This window comes from Pelecanus crispus, chromosome 12 (genome assembly GCF_030463565.1).
Source record: "Pelecanus crispus isolate bPelCri1 chromosome 12, bPelCri1.pri, whole genome shotgun sequence".
Classification (NCBI taxonomy): domain Eukaryota; kingdom Metazoa; phylum Chordata; class Aves; order Pelecaniformes; family Pelecanidae; genus Pelecanus; species Pelecanus crispus.
In genome coordinates, this window is record NC_134654.1 from 17,187,325 (window position 1) to 17,203,177 (window position 15,853).

At 50.8% G+C, this 15,853-nt stretch overlaps 1 protein-coding gene across 1 annotated transcript; it reads right to left on the reverse strand.

Annotated features, from left to right (window-relative positions):
- Positions 1-268: 268 nt before the first annotated feature.
- PIK3R6 (phosphoinositide-3-kinase regulatory subunit 6) lies at positions 269-14,357 on the reverse strand. The gene is made up of 16 exons (XM_075719904.1): positions 14,273-14,357; positions 12,878-12,947; positions 12,155-12,338; positions 11,211-11,387; position 10,921; positions 9,941-10,027; positions 9,032-9,488; positions 8,265-8,364; positions 7,350-7,472; positions 6,736-6,846; positions 5,053-5,143; positions 4,272-4,342; positions 3,948-4,038; positions 3,394-3,464; positions 2,176-2,288; positions 269-541 (listed from the first exon to the last, which is right to left on the reverse strand). The coding sequence occupies exons 1-16, from the start codon at positions 14,289-14,291 to the stop codon at positions 385-387; spliced, it is 1,923 nt and encodes a 640-aa protein (XP_075576019.1). The 5' UTR covers positions 14,292-14,357; the 3' UTR covers positions 269-384.
- Positions 14,358-15,853: the final 1,496 nt, after the last annotated feature.

Sequence of the window (15,853 nt, forward strand, 5' to 3'; positions counted from 1 at the left end):
ATGAGACATCACCATAATAAATATTACTGATAGGAACTGCTCTGTGATCCACAACCACAGCAAGCACCATCACCTCAGCTGTATTTTCCCCAGTCTTCCTGAAATGAAGAAGCTCAAAGGGATTCCCTGACTTGTGCAAAATGTTAAAACTCAGTTCTTCAGCAATGCTGTGTGCCTTGGCAGGGGCGTGTTAGCTGTGGTCATCGCTGTCATTCAGCAGGGCACAGCTGTCCTCCCTGAGCCCTATCCACCTCTGCTGTTGCAGCTTTTTATACCATTACCATTGTAAAATCACTGTTGGTGGCTTTTAGTGTGTTTTCTTTTTCCATTTCCTCTGTGACGACCCAATGTCACATCTCTCACACCAGCTTTTTCTTGTTTTCTTCATTGGATGATGCCTGCAAATGTGTTGATGGGCAACAGCAGAGACTTGGGCATGTATTTCACAAGACCCACATCTTCTGTTTCGTGCAGGCTGAATTTCATTGTCCTTGTCTTTTGCAAGCAGTAGCTGGGCTCTAGGCAAGGAGACACTTCCACGCTGCAAAAGCACAAGAACATATTTACTGCATGTGCAAATATGCCCTTGAGGGCCAGAGTCTGGTCTCAGACTAAACATCAGGTCTCTCCACTGGCTGCTGAGGGAGGGCTGTCGTACTGAGATGCGCAGCTGCTTTTATGCTTTTTCAACTGATGTGTATTAGTGTTTGACCACAAAACCAGTGTCCTTAGCCTGGCTCAGTTAGATTATCAGAAATTCACGTTTTACATATGTTCCACATGGTTCATAGACCATGAACCACAGACCCTGTCTGTTCACGTCCAACACATCATATGTCACTACAACTACTACAGGCACATTGATCCCTGCTGTTTTCACAGGACTGTATTCTCTCCCCCACACCATCATATGTTTGAATACCCTAGTGAGGAATGCAGTCAGTGCAGAGAGCATCAGCTCCACGATATAAATAAGGAGATCATAGAATCATAGAATATCTCAAGTTGGAAGGGACCCATAAGGATCATCAAGTCCAACTCCCTGCTCCTCACAGGACTACCTAAAACTAAACCATATGACTAAGACTGTTGTCCGGACACTCCTTGAACTCTGACAGGCTTGGTGCCATGACCACTTCCCTGGGCAGCCTGTTCCAGTGACTGACCACCCTCTCAGTGAAGAACCTTTTCCTAACGTCCAATCTGAACTTCCCCTGACACAGCATCATTGTATTTCCTCGTGTCCTATCACTGGTCACCAGAGAGAGGAGATCAGCACCTCCCCCTCCAATGCCCCCCTTGAAGAAGTTGTGGTCTGCGATAAGGTCACCCCTTGGCCTTCTCTTCTCCAAGCTGAACAAAGTGACCTCAGCTGCTCCTCATAACTCTTGCCCTCGAGACTTTCACTGTCTTGGTCGCCCTCCTCTGGACAAACTCTACTAGTTTGATGTCCTTCTTATAGTGAGGCACCCAAAACTGCACACAGTACTTGAGGTGGGGCCGCACCAATGCGGCGTAGAGTGGGACAATCGCCTCCCTCAACTGACTAGCTATGCTATGCTTGATGCACCCCAGGACATGGCTGGCCCTTTTTGCTGCTGGGCCACACTATTGACTCATATTCAACTTACCATCAACCCAAACCTTCAGATCTCTTTCTGCAGAGCTGCTCTCCAGCCTCTCATCCCCCAATTTGTACGTATAACCAGGATTACCCTGTCCCAGGTGGAGAATCCAGCACTTGCTCTTCTTAATTTTCATACAGTTGGTGATTGCCCAGCTCTCTAGCCTATCCAGATTTCTCTGTAAGGCCTCTCTACCCTCGAAGGAGTCCATAGCTCCTCCTAGTTTAGTATTGTTGATCTCAGTGCCTAAGATCTCAGTTTGCCCCTGGAGGTACCTGTGCTTCTACTGTCATAATGACAACACCTCACTTAATATGGAAGAACCATTTTGTTTTTCACAGCCTCACTGGCAAACACAAAGATAGAAGAGCACCAGTCTGCCCCGCTTTCCCTGGAGAAGCAATGTATTTGCCCATGGGTCTTCTGTCATGTATGAGGATCAGGACTAGGACTCCCTGGGAAACAGCTCTGCCACCTTGGGAGCCCTTCCAGGGAGGGATGCAAGGTCACCAGTGAGATGCTCAGAGCCTGGTGTGTGGGGCATTCTCACCTGATCACATTTCTGTAGGTTCTTCTGCTGTCCTTGTCCAGGCACACCATGAAGGGCCTCTGCTCTGTGCTCCTGATTTTGATATTGCGTGTTTTCAACCTGTTTGCCACGGCCTGGATTGAGAGAAGAGGAAGAGCCCAGTGAGCATCTCGCTTCCCTTCCCTGGGCTGTGTAGTGATGGGTAGTGTGTGTATACTGGGTATGAAAAGGACAAATGATGACACTTCTCTTTGTTTTTTTAATCTCAGATGTGATGCAAGGTGAATTCTTTAAGGAGGGGAGTGTCTCACTTGTCCTTTTTCTGTAATCACAACCTGGTCAAATTTTGCAAAGGCGAACATTCCAAACTGGCAATGCTTGCACAGGTTGCAAGGTTTGGGATGTCTGATGTGGGGCACGGCCTGTTCTCCAGGGCCATAGTGTATCTTGGTGACCAGTGTGGGCTGCAGTACCTTGATGTTTCCAAAAGCCAGGTGAAAATAAGCAAAAGTGTGCTGGCTAGCTAAAAATACCATCTGAGAGACTGGAGGCTCCAGTGCAACCCCAAATGACCGAGGCATAATAATACTTAATGCCACCCAAACTGCAGTGACACATTCCTATGGGGCAGCATGTCCTCTGGGGTCTACTTGAACTCTCATGTAAAACAAAAAAGACAGGAACCCAGGTTTTAAGTCCCATCTCTTGCATACCCATCTTTCTGAGTTGGTAATTAGATTAATTGAAGTTCCTGCTTCTTGTTTATGCTTTGTTAAAATATTTCTCCAATGGCCTCTATTCCTGTGAGCCCTGTGGGGATTAACACATGGGGTCTGGGGAGGGCACTGCAGCTGGGGTTGTGGAGCTAACGGAGTTGATCACAAAACTACAGACCGTCTCTGGTACCCAAGTGGAGCCACGATGACTAGGGCTAAGCCTTATTTCTCCACCTCATCCCTGGGGTCACAGAATCACCCCGGCAGCAGCTCAGTACTTCAGGGTTTCCCAAGACAGGATTCAATGTGGCACTGAGCAGCAGGGATGGCATTTCAGGCTTTGGCTCATGGAAAGCTTCAACTAGACTTTTCCATGGAAAGTAATTGCAAATCACTCTGTGCAGGGTGGCCCCAAAGCCTTCTCCTTGCCTGCAGAGTGTTTCCCCTTTCACCATTGTCGTAAGGGACTCACTCCCACACATTGGCTGACCCCTCCAGGGCCGTGAGCATCCATATTACTTACTGAGAATGATCGTCCTGACAAGTTGTTGATCCTAACGATTTCGGTGATGTTCACGTTCAAACACACCAGATCTGCAACAGAAGCAGCATGTCACACTTGGACCATGACATGATCTTAGCTCAGCTTTGAGTGGGGCTGGTGCCAGATCCCACACTCGGGTGCACTGCCAGGGCTCCACAGGATACATAGGACAGCAGAAAAGGAGGACTGTAGCAAGCTCCATGGGCTAAGGGTTTGCATGGGATCATGCTCAGGGTGGATACCTCAGAGGCTATGCTAAGGGCAAGGTGAAAGAGGAAGGCTGAAGCAAGAGGAAGATGCTTCCAAGCCTAGATTATGGTTATTCTGAACCCCACATTAGAGGGAGCCCCAGGCACATCATTCATGAGAAAATGCACAACCATAAACTGTGGTGACACCAATGACTGCATGTCAGTGATTCAGCCCCCACAGCACAGGCACATAACACTAAGTACTATGGTCAGATTTACTCTACTGAGCAACAGAAAACTCAGCAAACCCTCTTTGCAAGGCCTCAAGCAGGAGGAACCCACCTTCAGCCTCGTCAGCTGGGATGGCTTTCATCACCAGACCTGTGGAGCGCAGGGACATTGCCAGCTCCTTCACCCGGTCACTCACCACAACCTGCAGGAAAGGCTCTGTTAATTCACCCTGGCAGAGAGGTTAGACGTGGAGAGGTTTGGGGGCATGTTTTCATAAATGCAGGGTTAGCTAACAGGCTTTTAAAATTCACCACAACCTCTCTGTCCTCTCCTGGAGTGCATTTCCAGAGGAAAGAAGGAGGGCCAGAGCACTCCTTTTAGGAGATCTGTGCCCTGTGGACAGAGATGTTTTGGGCTTCCCAGATACCCACTTACCTTTCTGTATGTTACTGAGAGATCTATGCCAGGGCCATCCAGGGTCATTTTCTTCTTGGTCATGCTTAAATCTGCAGAGAGGAAACGGGGTAGGATTGAGGCTTTACTCATCCCACCTGTCTGTTGTCAGCAGAGAGGGGTCCTCCCATGGAATGAGCCACCCCCTCCGTCACGCAGCAGTCGTGAGCTGGCACACTGGCCCCTCTCTCCTTGCCTATGGGAGCTGAGGCTCTGTGCACTTAATGGGTCCAGTGAGATGGACTCACTCGAGGGTCTGTGCCCAACAGCAGTGGCAAGCATCCATTGGATTGGACACTGGGGTGCATTGATGGAAGGAATGGATGTAACCTCCGTAATGGTCCACCTTTCAAGCACCCTTGTCCCATCCCTGACAACTCAGGGAAGCAGAATTTCTAACAAGGAAAATATCTGGCAAAAGGGATGGCTGTAAAGCCCAGCTTGTTTCCTCAACAAAAATATGGTGCTGGTCCAGCTTCAGAGGGTCATGGAGCCAACCAAAGCCACAGTGTACAAAATATGGTTGAGATCAGGAGCCAGTGACCACAAGGTCTCTCATTCAGCCTGGTGTCATGCGCCTGAGAGGGAGATGGAGATATTTAGGGAGGCCTCCTGCTCACCAGGGAACAAGGGATATTGCCCCACAGCATGGCCTTGACTGCTGCAGGCTGAGGGATAGGGCAAGTGGGAGCTGGGGCCAGTAGGACCCCCAGCCAGGATGGCAGCCCCTGCTTCAGGGCTCAGCTTGGGGGGACATACGCACCTCTGTGGGAGATGGTCTCCTGCACCTGGGTGCGTAGCTCCGCGAGGAACACATCCTCAGCTGGCTCCTGCGCTGGGTCATTGAAGAAAATCTGAGAGAGAGGAAAATCTCTAAGAACAGCTCCTCCTCAGTCATCCTGTGATATTGCACTGGGCTTTGTGACATCAAAAGGTTGTCCAGAGCACCCAGGTGTGACATTATCAAAGGGAATCTATGACCTCATCATGGCAGCCGGGGGGGGCTGTGGGCTGGAGAGAACTGATTTTGCTCTGTTTTCTGAAGCCGAGGAGCATGGCAGGCCTTGCCAGGAGGCTGGAGGACCTGGCCAACAGAGCCACGGGCAGTGTCCCCTGCCACTGGGTGTCACTGCATACTCACAGATGGGTCTGTTCCCAGCCATCCACCCAGAGACAACCCAGGTGAAGGGGAGCAGCTTCCCAGGCCTGACTGCAGATGCTGGCTTAGCTTCAAGGCATGTAATTTGTATCTGATACACCTAAATCAACTGGTCACTTCAGACGTATTAATTATTTTATTTTCATGGGCTTGTTTTGAGCAAAATTTGAAGATAAGGTCCTGGAGAACCGATCCTAGCCACTCCTAGCCCTATGTCCAACCCGTGTGGCAGCTGACCCTCACTCCCAGGAAGATTCTCTGCAGCCAAAGAGGAACAGGTGGTGTTAACCAAAAAGGCAAAACAGGCTTAGTGTTTCCAGATGAAGCAGCATCACACCCTGTATGACGACAGGGTATGTTAGGTGCCTCTATCTGAAAACCACATCTGGAGTCAGTTCCTCTTCCCCTGCTTGAGTCACCCACTCTCTCACTTGCTTTTGATTTTTGTCTTGGATGACAAATGAGTGGAATAAAAATTCACCAAAAAACCAAAATCCCCAGCCACACAAGCTGAGGACCAGGTGCTCCAAGTGTTTACAAGCTACATGTTACTAGTTCAAGTCCTGGTGATACTCTTCCAGTAATTACCAAAGCTCTTCAAACTCTTTGCAAGACATGCCAGTTTGCTCATGTAATGGCTGCTCTTTTGCTGCTACAGGTTATCACATTGGCTACGCGTAGATTAAAAGGAGATATGTGCATCAGTGCCACCCTAAGCTTTGAAGGGGGAAAACTGCCAGAGGAGCAGATGGGGGGGTTGATGTTACATGACTGAATACAGCAGTTCTTTGCTCTCCTATCAAATGTCAGGTCTCACTCTGATACCATTTCAGAGAAAAGCCAGCAGGAAATAAATAAAACAGTGTTTCAGGAAGCCCTGCAAAGCGCCTGCAAGGTACAGGAAGGTTTTGCCAAAGCCACTCAGAAAACTCCTGGTTGCTTACAGCATCTAAAGCAGCAGGAGGTGCCAGAGCTCCTGCGCAAACCCGAGTCCAGCAGAGCAGGAAATCTGTGTTCTTACGGGGTAATTCCAAGGTTCACTTTGTTGAACTGTGTGATCCTGAAATAACCTTCCCGGGATCATTGACTCTGGCTGAGTTGCACTACCGGGAGGAGTCACTAGATCTGGGAGCCTGACAAGGAGGGGGTGGGCTGGGGAGCATGGAGATCCAGGCTCAGATCTGCCAAAAGCCCCCAGACCCCATTGACTTTGCACAGCTCTGCCAGCAGTTGGGCTCTGCAAGCCCTTGCAGGGCCACGTGAAGGCACAAGACATGTGGCACCCACCTTCACGGCATAGACCTGGAAGCAGACAGGCTGGATGCCCATGCGAACGTAGTAAGCAATCACATCAGTGATGAACAGATCAGTCACAAGATGTTTGCTAGGAGAGGAAGGCTGGGGGGACAAACCACATTATGGATCAGCCACAGTCATTTCTCAAAAACACTGCCACAAACCCTCACGCCTTTCTAGATAAATAATGAGCAATGAGCTGTCACCCAGGGCAGCGCTGAACTGCTCTGCCATAACTAGTCAAAGCAAATGGGAGAAGCGAAGGCTTGTACCCACCTACCAGCCTTTGTTGTAGGCTATCAATGGTGGCTCAAACTGCCAGGAAATGAGAGCTGGGGGTATTTCAGCAAAAGCCTCATTTACATTTTCTGTCTTGAAATCTGCCATTTCCTGTCCCTTGGCCAAAAAAACCCATGACACCAAATGGGTCTTGTGGCTGGGGCAGTGTTAGCCACATGCAACTTCCCAACTGCCAGGGGTTTGCAGGGAGAAAGCCTCTATCTGGGTCACAGAGGAGCCCTGCAGGGCACAAGCTCATCCTCAGGTACCACAGAGGTGTTTGGGAAACGGGCCAGGCTGGGGAGGTGGGAAGGTTCCCCTCATACCATGGTGGCCAACTTGGGAATCATGTGGCACAGCGTGTTGATGTTGCTCTCGTACCATGGGTCAGCTCTGCCCAGGTACCCAGCCACCTCGCAGAGCTCCTCTTGGCCAGTGGCAGCATGGTCCTGCAGGAGAAACACACAGCTCAGAGTATGATCGTGGCTCAAAATACCGGGAGCCATAAAGGAGGCAGAGGGAGCTGAGGCATGAATGCCCCGTGAGCAGCTCCTCCATACCTCCGCCTTCCCCACTTGGTCCAGAGAATATGGCAAAACATTTCTTGCAGCACTCATTTAGCAGGTGCTCAAGAACAAAAATTAAGTGAAGAATGAAAAGAAGAAATACTCATTTTTATAATGGCATGTTTGTCAGGACTCACAGCCAGCTCTGGGCCAGCTTAAAATATTGTGAGAAGTGCAACTGTTTATTTATTGCTGTCTAGATGCTGTCAGAGGGGAAGAGATTTGCCCAAGATAAACTTCAAGGTAGTGACTTGCAGAATTAAAACTGGGGCCACGACGAACCAGGCAAAGCCCTCAGTAAGGGGCGACCACTTCCCCTAAGTGTTTGGGAGGTGAGAAAAGCATCAGCACTTTGCTAAAGCTCCCTCGATCCTCCTATAGCTGGGGCACAGCAGCAAAACTGAATACCATTTCTAGGCTGTGAGTTATCACCCATCAGGGTGGTTGGAGCAACCTGAATGTCTCTGGAGCTGATGGATTCCCAAAGTCAGTCTGCAAACTGAGCCCAGCCACCCTCTCTTGGCTCCTATCCTCCTTGTTCTAGGAACTGGACATTAACAGATGTGAATTCGGTTGGTTGGTGCTAATTCCTGTAAACCCCCCTGCTCTTCCTCCAAAAACAGTCAGCTGCTGGCAGCCATTGGCAGCACCCAAAGCTGCCGAGCCCAGACTCACCACAACAGCCAAGGTATTTGGCTGCCCCATCACAACCGGGATGTAGTAGAACTGCAGGTTCAGCCTGGGAGTCAGGAAAACTCGCCGTGTTTCTCGCTTCCTTGAAAGAGAAAAATAAATAGCTGTGTCACAAGGGGAAGGTGGAGGAAAACAGCTCTTGGCCAAGGCTGGGCAGTGCCAGGAGACCACAGCTGCTCTGCAACAGGAGCACATGCCCTCCTTGCACGCCTCCTTTGCCCAGTGTGACAGGATGGTAGTAATGTCCCTGGGTTCCCAAACCGAGCAAGGGGAACTGATGGGAGTAAGGGGCATCCTGCAGACAGGCTCTTGGCTGGGACCGGTGGTCCCCTCTGCAGCCAGCTCTGCTCCCCAGGCTGCTGCCTGCACCGTAACCCAGACCCACCCCACACTGCTCTCCTGGCCCAGGTGAACCAGCTGGGAAGAGCCAACTGGAAAACAGATTTTCTTTAGTGTTTTTCCCTTTTGCATAGGAAAATGTCTTACCTCGTTTATTGTTCATTTAACCCATTTCATGGACAGAAGGGAAAAACTCCTTGTGTGCATCATTTGGGCCAACAGAGCCAAATGATGCACCACAACCAGTGAAGTCAGATGCATTTGGGTGCGAAACACCTGTGCCAGGTTTCACTGGAGCCCAAACCCAACCCCAGCCATCCTGGCTGCTTCACCAGGCTGAAGAGCAAAGTCCCCACTATGTCCTCCCTTTCCCCAAGCCCCCAGAGCCAGAGGCTCTCGCTGCCGTTTACCTCAAAGAGTGGTAGGCTTGGGCCAGGCGCCCCAGGATCCGGTCGTCCCCCAGCAGCACAATGCGGGCAGTGTGCAGCCTCTGGAGCAGGGCCACGGGCTCCAGAGGGATGCCCGGTCTCCTCTGCAGCTTCACTGGGGGCTTCACCCCGGGACCATTGCAGCCAGCCTGCAGGAAGGCCATGCTCTCCAGTGGTGATGTTTTTTTTTTAATGCCACCCTTCCTCTGGAGCCGGGATTGCTCTGTCTCGGCATTGCAAGGGGCAAAGGGTTCCTCGGCTGCCACTGGCAGATCTCGCTCAATGCCACTGTCAGTGGAGAGCACAGAGAAGCGGGTCTGCTCGCAGCACTCGCAGTCTGAAATGATGTCCTGGATCTCGAAGTTGTCCAGGTCCTGGCTTAGGCAGTCGGGCTCACAGCTCTGCGACAGCGGGCGGATGAACAGCACCAATTCCTTCCCTGCTGGCAGAATGGAGCTCAAGGAGGGACATGCAACCAAACCCAGGCTAAGCCCTCATCCTGCCCTGGCTCCCCTCTTCTCATGCAAACCAGAGGGCCAAGATCTCCACCAGCAGGTCCAAGAGGAATCAGCATTTCAGTCCCATTTCACACTGCACCACGAGAGCTCAGTATCACTCAAATCAGGTACTTTGGGCACAGCCTGCTGCAGCCTGTCCCACAGGGGTCCCCCCTCATCTCCTTCACCCCTCTCCCCCACTAATCCCCTGATCTGACCCTGACACCCCACAAGAAGGAAGGCTGGTGCAGTCAGCATGAGACTCCACAAGTTTGGCACTTGGGTAAGGGTTATGAAACTCATGGCCCAAATGACATGGCAAATGACATGTTTTGCATAGGCTTCCCAGCCTCAGGCACCATCCAAACTTGCCACAGCCCCCTGGGGTACTCACATAGCTGGTCATCTTCTGTCCAGAGGTGAAAGCTGATGTTAGGGTTGGGCAGAGGGGTACTCTGCAGCCCTGCCAAGGGAGCATCACCTGGGGGAAACAAGGATGCTTGTAACACACAGGAGCAGACAGTTTTCCCACACAGGTGCACAAACCCTGACCAGTGCTGTGCTTTAGACACTGACTGAGATAGCCTGTGCTGATCCCAAGGGCTCTCCCACCCTGGTCGCCTTCTGGCCAGACCTGAGGCTGTAATCACAGATGTCTGCTCTCAGAAATCGAGCCATAAGAAGGTACCCACACCATCAGTGAAAGGGAGAAATGAAGATGGGGAAACGGGCACAGGCAAGTGAAGGACCTTGCTTTGCTGCAGCCAGCAGAGAGATTGCAGAATAAATAAAACATTCTTCAAGCACTGGGCCTCCAACACACATGGCAGGACCTTCCTTGGCAATCTCAGCTGAGATGCAAGGGAGCTCTCTGACCCCATCATTGCTGGCTATTTTTAACCCATCATGGCTCTGTGAGAAGCAGTGGGACAATTCAATAGCTGGCTGCCACCAAAAGGAGATGGACCGACTCCTCTCCCTGCACCACTGACTGCTCCTCCCCATATCTTGCAGTGGGATAGTCTCCAGCTCTTTTGGAGGAAGGGGTTGGGATGCAGGGACATTCCACCAGGAGTAGCCAGGAAGAGGGAAGCATGACCCCCATTTCCCTCTGGTCTACCCACATTTGTGTGAGGAGCTGTGATGGATGGGGACATTCATTATAGTCCATGTAGCCCTGATGGCACCAGGCAGGAACAGAGCACTGCCAGGCATGGAAGGAGGTGGTAGTACCACTGTCCACCACATCAGTGCAAGGAGGTTTCAGGGAGTGGTGCACAGTGTCTCCTCTATCTAGGCCATGGCAGGATGTATCTTACACCAGCAGAGCACTAGAGAGTCCATCCAACCTCCCCTGGTTGACACGTATGGCACCCTTTGCAAATGACAGAGACATGTCTCTGAGACTCAGGGCAGCTGAACTAGCAGCAGAGATCAATACAGCCCCCATCCTCAGGTGACAAATCTACCTTCTACTGCCATGTGCAGTTTGCCATCCTGGACATCAGGCCACTGCAAGGAGCCAGCCTGCAACGACCTGATCCCGGTGATGGATGCTGCTAAAGTGGAGGCAGATGGGAGGTGGGGATGGACAGATGTAGGAGGGCAATGGTGAGGGCATGGCAGCGAGGCAGGGGCCTGCCAGCTTGCATGGCTCCCTTAACCCACTGTGCATGGCCGGCTGGGAGCTCACCTGCTTGCAAGGAGCTGAGGACGGCGTGGTAAATCTTTTCCAGCCTTGCTGCATGCTGGCTGCGGTCTGCGCTTGCCTCGTTTCCTGCACACTCAACTGCAGCCACCACTTGCTGGAACCAGTGCTCGACATCCCTCATGGGCATATCCTGTTGCGAGGAACAGCTATTAACATCTGGACGTGTGAAAAAAGGAGATGCTCCACGGGCAGAAAGAGGGCAAATGAGTCCTGCAAAAATTGTTTCGCAGCAGAGGGCACAAATGTCCTCCTGTCCCCAGGGAAGGCTGGAGGAGGAGAGATGCTGGCTGTACTGTATGCTTAAAGCTTTTTTTTCTGGCTGGTTTGCAGCTGATGGGCACTGTGCTCCCAGCTGCCATGAGCTCGGGGAGTCAGCAGCAGAGCTGGCAGCTCAAGTGATCCTTGGGAGATGGGGACAGCAGACACACAACGGTGTCCTTGGATTGCAAATCACTGAGAACCCCTGTGAAGATGCCTTTCTGAACCAGACATTGGTCTTACAGATCCTTGAGGGAGGTTTTGGAGAAAACTGGTTGAAATATTTCTGCTGAGATGACCAGTGAGATGACCATTTCTTTTTACAATGACCAGTGGTTCACAGAGGAGCCTGTATTTCAGCTGCAGAGCCCAGCTTTGTTGTGCAAAACTGAAGACTCAAACTTAAGATTCAAAACCTCTAGGTCCTGCTATATTCAAATATTTTATATCGGAAGAATTTCTTAGTTTAACACCAGCTCTGCTCATAGCCCAGCCTTGCAAGTAACGCTGGGGCTACTGGGGGTGGAAACCAGCAGTGAGGAGCTGGGGGCGTATCTCCACTTGCCAGAAAACCTTTCTCTGCTCCGAGGTGCCCAGCAAGAGCAGGACCATTGGAAAACCATACATGGTGCTAGTTACCTGGAGGCTCCTCTTCAAGCCACTGATGTTGCAGCCCTCACCCAGGGCTGCCTGCATGGCGTGGATGATCACATAACACATACATGCCCGGGGGCTCTGGGAGACCTGAGCTGCCTCTGTGTCAGTGACCAGCGCATTGCAGATGGCTTCAGAGAGCAGCTCCGGATCAGCAAAGATGAAAATCCTGCATGGGGCGGGAGGAAAAAGAGGGGGATGGGATGGGATGGGATGGGATGGGATGGGATGGGATGGGATGGGATGGGATGAGATGAGATGAGATGAGATGAGATGAGATGAGATGAGATGAGATGAGATGAGATGAGATGAGATGAGATGAGATGAGATGAGGACTCCCTGTTACTGACATCAGGGCTGGCACAAGCAGCTCACGTTTCCATTATCCCATGCAGAGAAAAAGGTTTGCTGCTGATATTCCCCTTCTCTGCCCTGTCTCCCTGCCAAGGGAGGCTTCCTGCCTCCCAGGTCCACAGGAATAAATTGGGACACATAGGAGGAGCGTGCTCCTCCCAGCACAAAGCTCATTTTAGCAAGACACTGAATGCCACCAAATTGTGTCCCCCAAGACCACGTGCTGCCATGTCATTTATGTCCAAATTGCCCATTCCATCTGACATTAATTCAGAGCACAGGAAAAGGACAGATTTTGCTATGAGACTATAAAAGAAATAGAAGTTACAACCCATTAGAAGAGGTGCTACTCACTTTTCCTGATAAGGGTACGGGTCGCTTTTAAGACTTTGTTCGGAAATGACCATTCTTTGATACAACATACCTAGCAAATGCAAGAAGATAAACATGTAGAAGTCAGAGCATGAGAAATAACAACACAACTCACCAGAGCAGCTCAGTGCTGCTCCCAGTTGTGGAGGCTGACAGTGTGTCTGCCAAGTCAGCGAACACCCGTTGCTAGAGAGATGAGCCAAGAATTGGGCCCAGAGTTACAAATAGTCAAGGACAAAGATAGGCCATGGTACATAAAAAGAAACCCCCTTCTATTCAGGGACAATTTCCTGTATTTCCCTTCCTTTGCTTAGTGGGTTATGAGCTCAGGAGCGGAGTAGGAAGCAGGAGGAAGAGCCCGACTCCCAGCCTCCATCCCTGGGGCCACATCGGGGGACAGCATTTGGGTGGATATAAAGAGCACAACGTGTTTCTGAATCACGAGAGATGTACTTTACCCTCACCCAGCTCTGGGGAAGATACATCCACCCCACATTGCTCAAGTGCAATCATCTTGTGAACCTTATGGTGCTCCAAGAGAAGCCCCACTGGAGATCCCCATCTCTCCACACTGAATCATTGTTTTACCAGAAGTCAGGTGAAATAAAGGTGAACCTTGGAGCTTCAGACAAAGTGGTACTGGGGAAGAGCATCGGGGTGATGGTGATGGGTTGAGACTACCAGTAATGACACTTTCTCTCTAATTTCCCACCAGGTTTCTCATATTTTACCTCCACCTCACCAGGTGTCTGCACCTTGCACTGTTTTAAAGGATTGCTTTTAAAGACTCTTATTAAAGAAAACTTTACCAAGAACTTTAATGAGCAATGTAGAGAAAAAGGAAAATAGAGTTGTACTCTAGCTTGCTTTCTAAAAGGGACTGTTCTCTGCAGAAACTAATGATGTTTTAGTGTCTAAAACTTGATGCGCAGGTAGCAAAAGGTGAGCCCATGCTGGACAGCCTGCAATTCAATCCCCAATGGAGACTTCACTTTGCAAAAAGGAGACCTCCACAAAATATATTGAGATGCCCAGGCTGGGAGCATAACCACTCTGTTTCCCATATAGACAGAGGATGTATATACACCTGCCTTAGATGGGCTGAACTTGACTCTGGTGGTGCCTACACTGACAGCAGGAGGACCCCAAGGTTTTCTGCTAGCAACTAAGGCTCAGCAGCCTGAAATCAGGAGAGGGGAACCTAAGCATCCCTAAGACTCCCAAGCGTTTGGCCTGCAGAAATCTCTGCCATGCCTCACTGCATTAGGCAAAGGCCAGCTCAGGTATGGAAACCCCCCAAAACCCTCACTACTGTTGCCTCAAGGACCCAAGCCATTCACAGTGACGTGCATGGGCAGAGCGGAGAAGCCCTCATACCTGGTGCTGTCCTTTCCATCTTCAGCCTGATGGCATAATCCAAACCGATGGTGCAGAAAGGCTTGGGCAGGGTGAGCAGCTTCTTACAGAAATCATACACTCTGCCACAGAGTTCGTCAGAGATGCAAGGAGCCTGAAGCAAGAAAGGGGCAGATAAGGAGGTGCCACAGGCAGTGATCTCTAACGGTGCTCTCCCCACAACAGACCCCAAGGTGGGAGGGCACAGAGCTACACCATCCAATCTGGATTTAAATGCAATATATGAAGCAGAACCACGCCCTACAATGGTTTGGAAACCTCCAGCAATACCTGCTGAAGGGCTGTGGGCACATGTTTTTGCCAGGTTGTGGCTTCCTGCACCATCAGACACCTAAACACCTCCGGAAAAGGGGGTCAGCTGGAAGGACCTGTCACTCCCATACATGTCACAGGTGCCAATGTCTCAGCCATCAAACAGCACACAGGGAGATGCACAGTTCAGTCCACCTGTGGTAGTCCCAGGGCTTTGCTGGGCAGGTACTGGGATATTTCAGTACAGGAATAGGTGCTGAGTGACTTCAGGTGGCCCCTCCTGTGGCTTCTGATTTCCCTGGGTCTTGCCCCAGCAAAGCCCGCAGTAGGTTACCTTTATCAAGGTGTACATCAGCGTGTGCAGCAAGGGGATGATGTAATGTCTGAAGTCACCTCGCTCTGCCTGTAGGACCAAAAGGCACAGTCAACACAAGCAGCACCTGGCAGGGTGCTGGGAGGGGCAGCAGTGGAGACCAGAGCCAGGGGACCCACCACAGCCCCTGGGATGTGCTGTGCCCACCTGCTCAGCAGCTCAGGCACACAGGGAGGGCATGGGAATTCGCCCTGGCTCAGGGGAGATGCTCCCCAGGTCAAGGTGGGGTTTGGGGTCCCTCCACAGGTCATCAGGGTGGGCAGGATGTCCCTGGGGCAGACAGGTCCTGCCCAATGGGCATCCCAAGCAAGCCAAGCATTGGGGAAGGGTGTGGGGGTGTGGATCACGCTGCAGTGGCCACCACTGCATCACAGGGCTGAAGATTGTTGTAGAGATGTGAAGGCTCTGGGAGCTGCTGCAGGAGTGTGGTTTGTACACCTGTCCTGGTTTCAGCTGGGATAGAGTTAATTTTCTTCCTAGTAGCTGGCATAGTGCTGCGTTTTGGATTTAGTAGGAGAACAGTGTTGATAACACACGGATGGCTTAGTTGTTGCTAAGTACTGCTTATGCTAGTCAAGGACTTTTCAGCTTCCCATGCTCTACCAGGTACACAAGAAACTGGGAGGGGGCACAGCCAGAATAGTTGATCCAAACTGACCAAAGGGCTATTCCATACCATATGACGTCATGCTCAGTATATAAACTGTGGGGAGTTGGCTGGGGAGCAGCGATCGCTGCTCAGGAGCTGTCTGGGTGTCGGTCAGCAGGTGGTGAGCAATTGCACTGTGCATCACTTGCTTTGTATATTATTATTACTGTTATTATATTGTTATTATTATCGTTACTATTTTATTTTATTTCAATTGTTAAACTGTTCTTATCTCAGCCCGGGAGTTTTCTCACTCTTACTCCTCGAG

Excerpts from the sequence above, each read along its gene's own strand:
- PIK3R6 (XM_075719904.1), bottom strand. Across the intron at positions 9,489-9,940 it reads GACAGAAGATGACCAGCTAT|GGAAGGAATTGGTGCTGTTC; the intron begins GTGAGTACCCCA and ends TTCTGCCAGCAG. Across the intron at positions 6,847-7,349 it reads TTCCCAAGTTGGCCACCATG|CCTTCCTCTCCTAGCAAACA; the intron begins GTATGAGGGGAA and ends TTGTCCCCCCAG.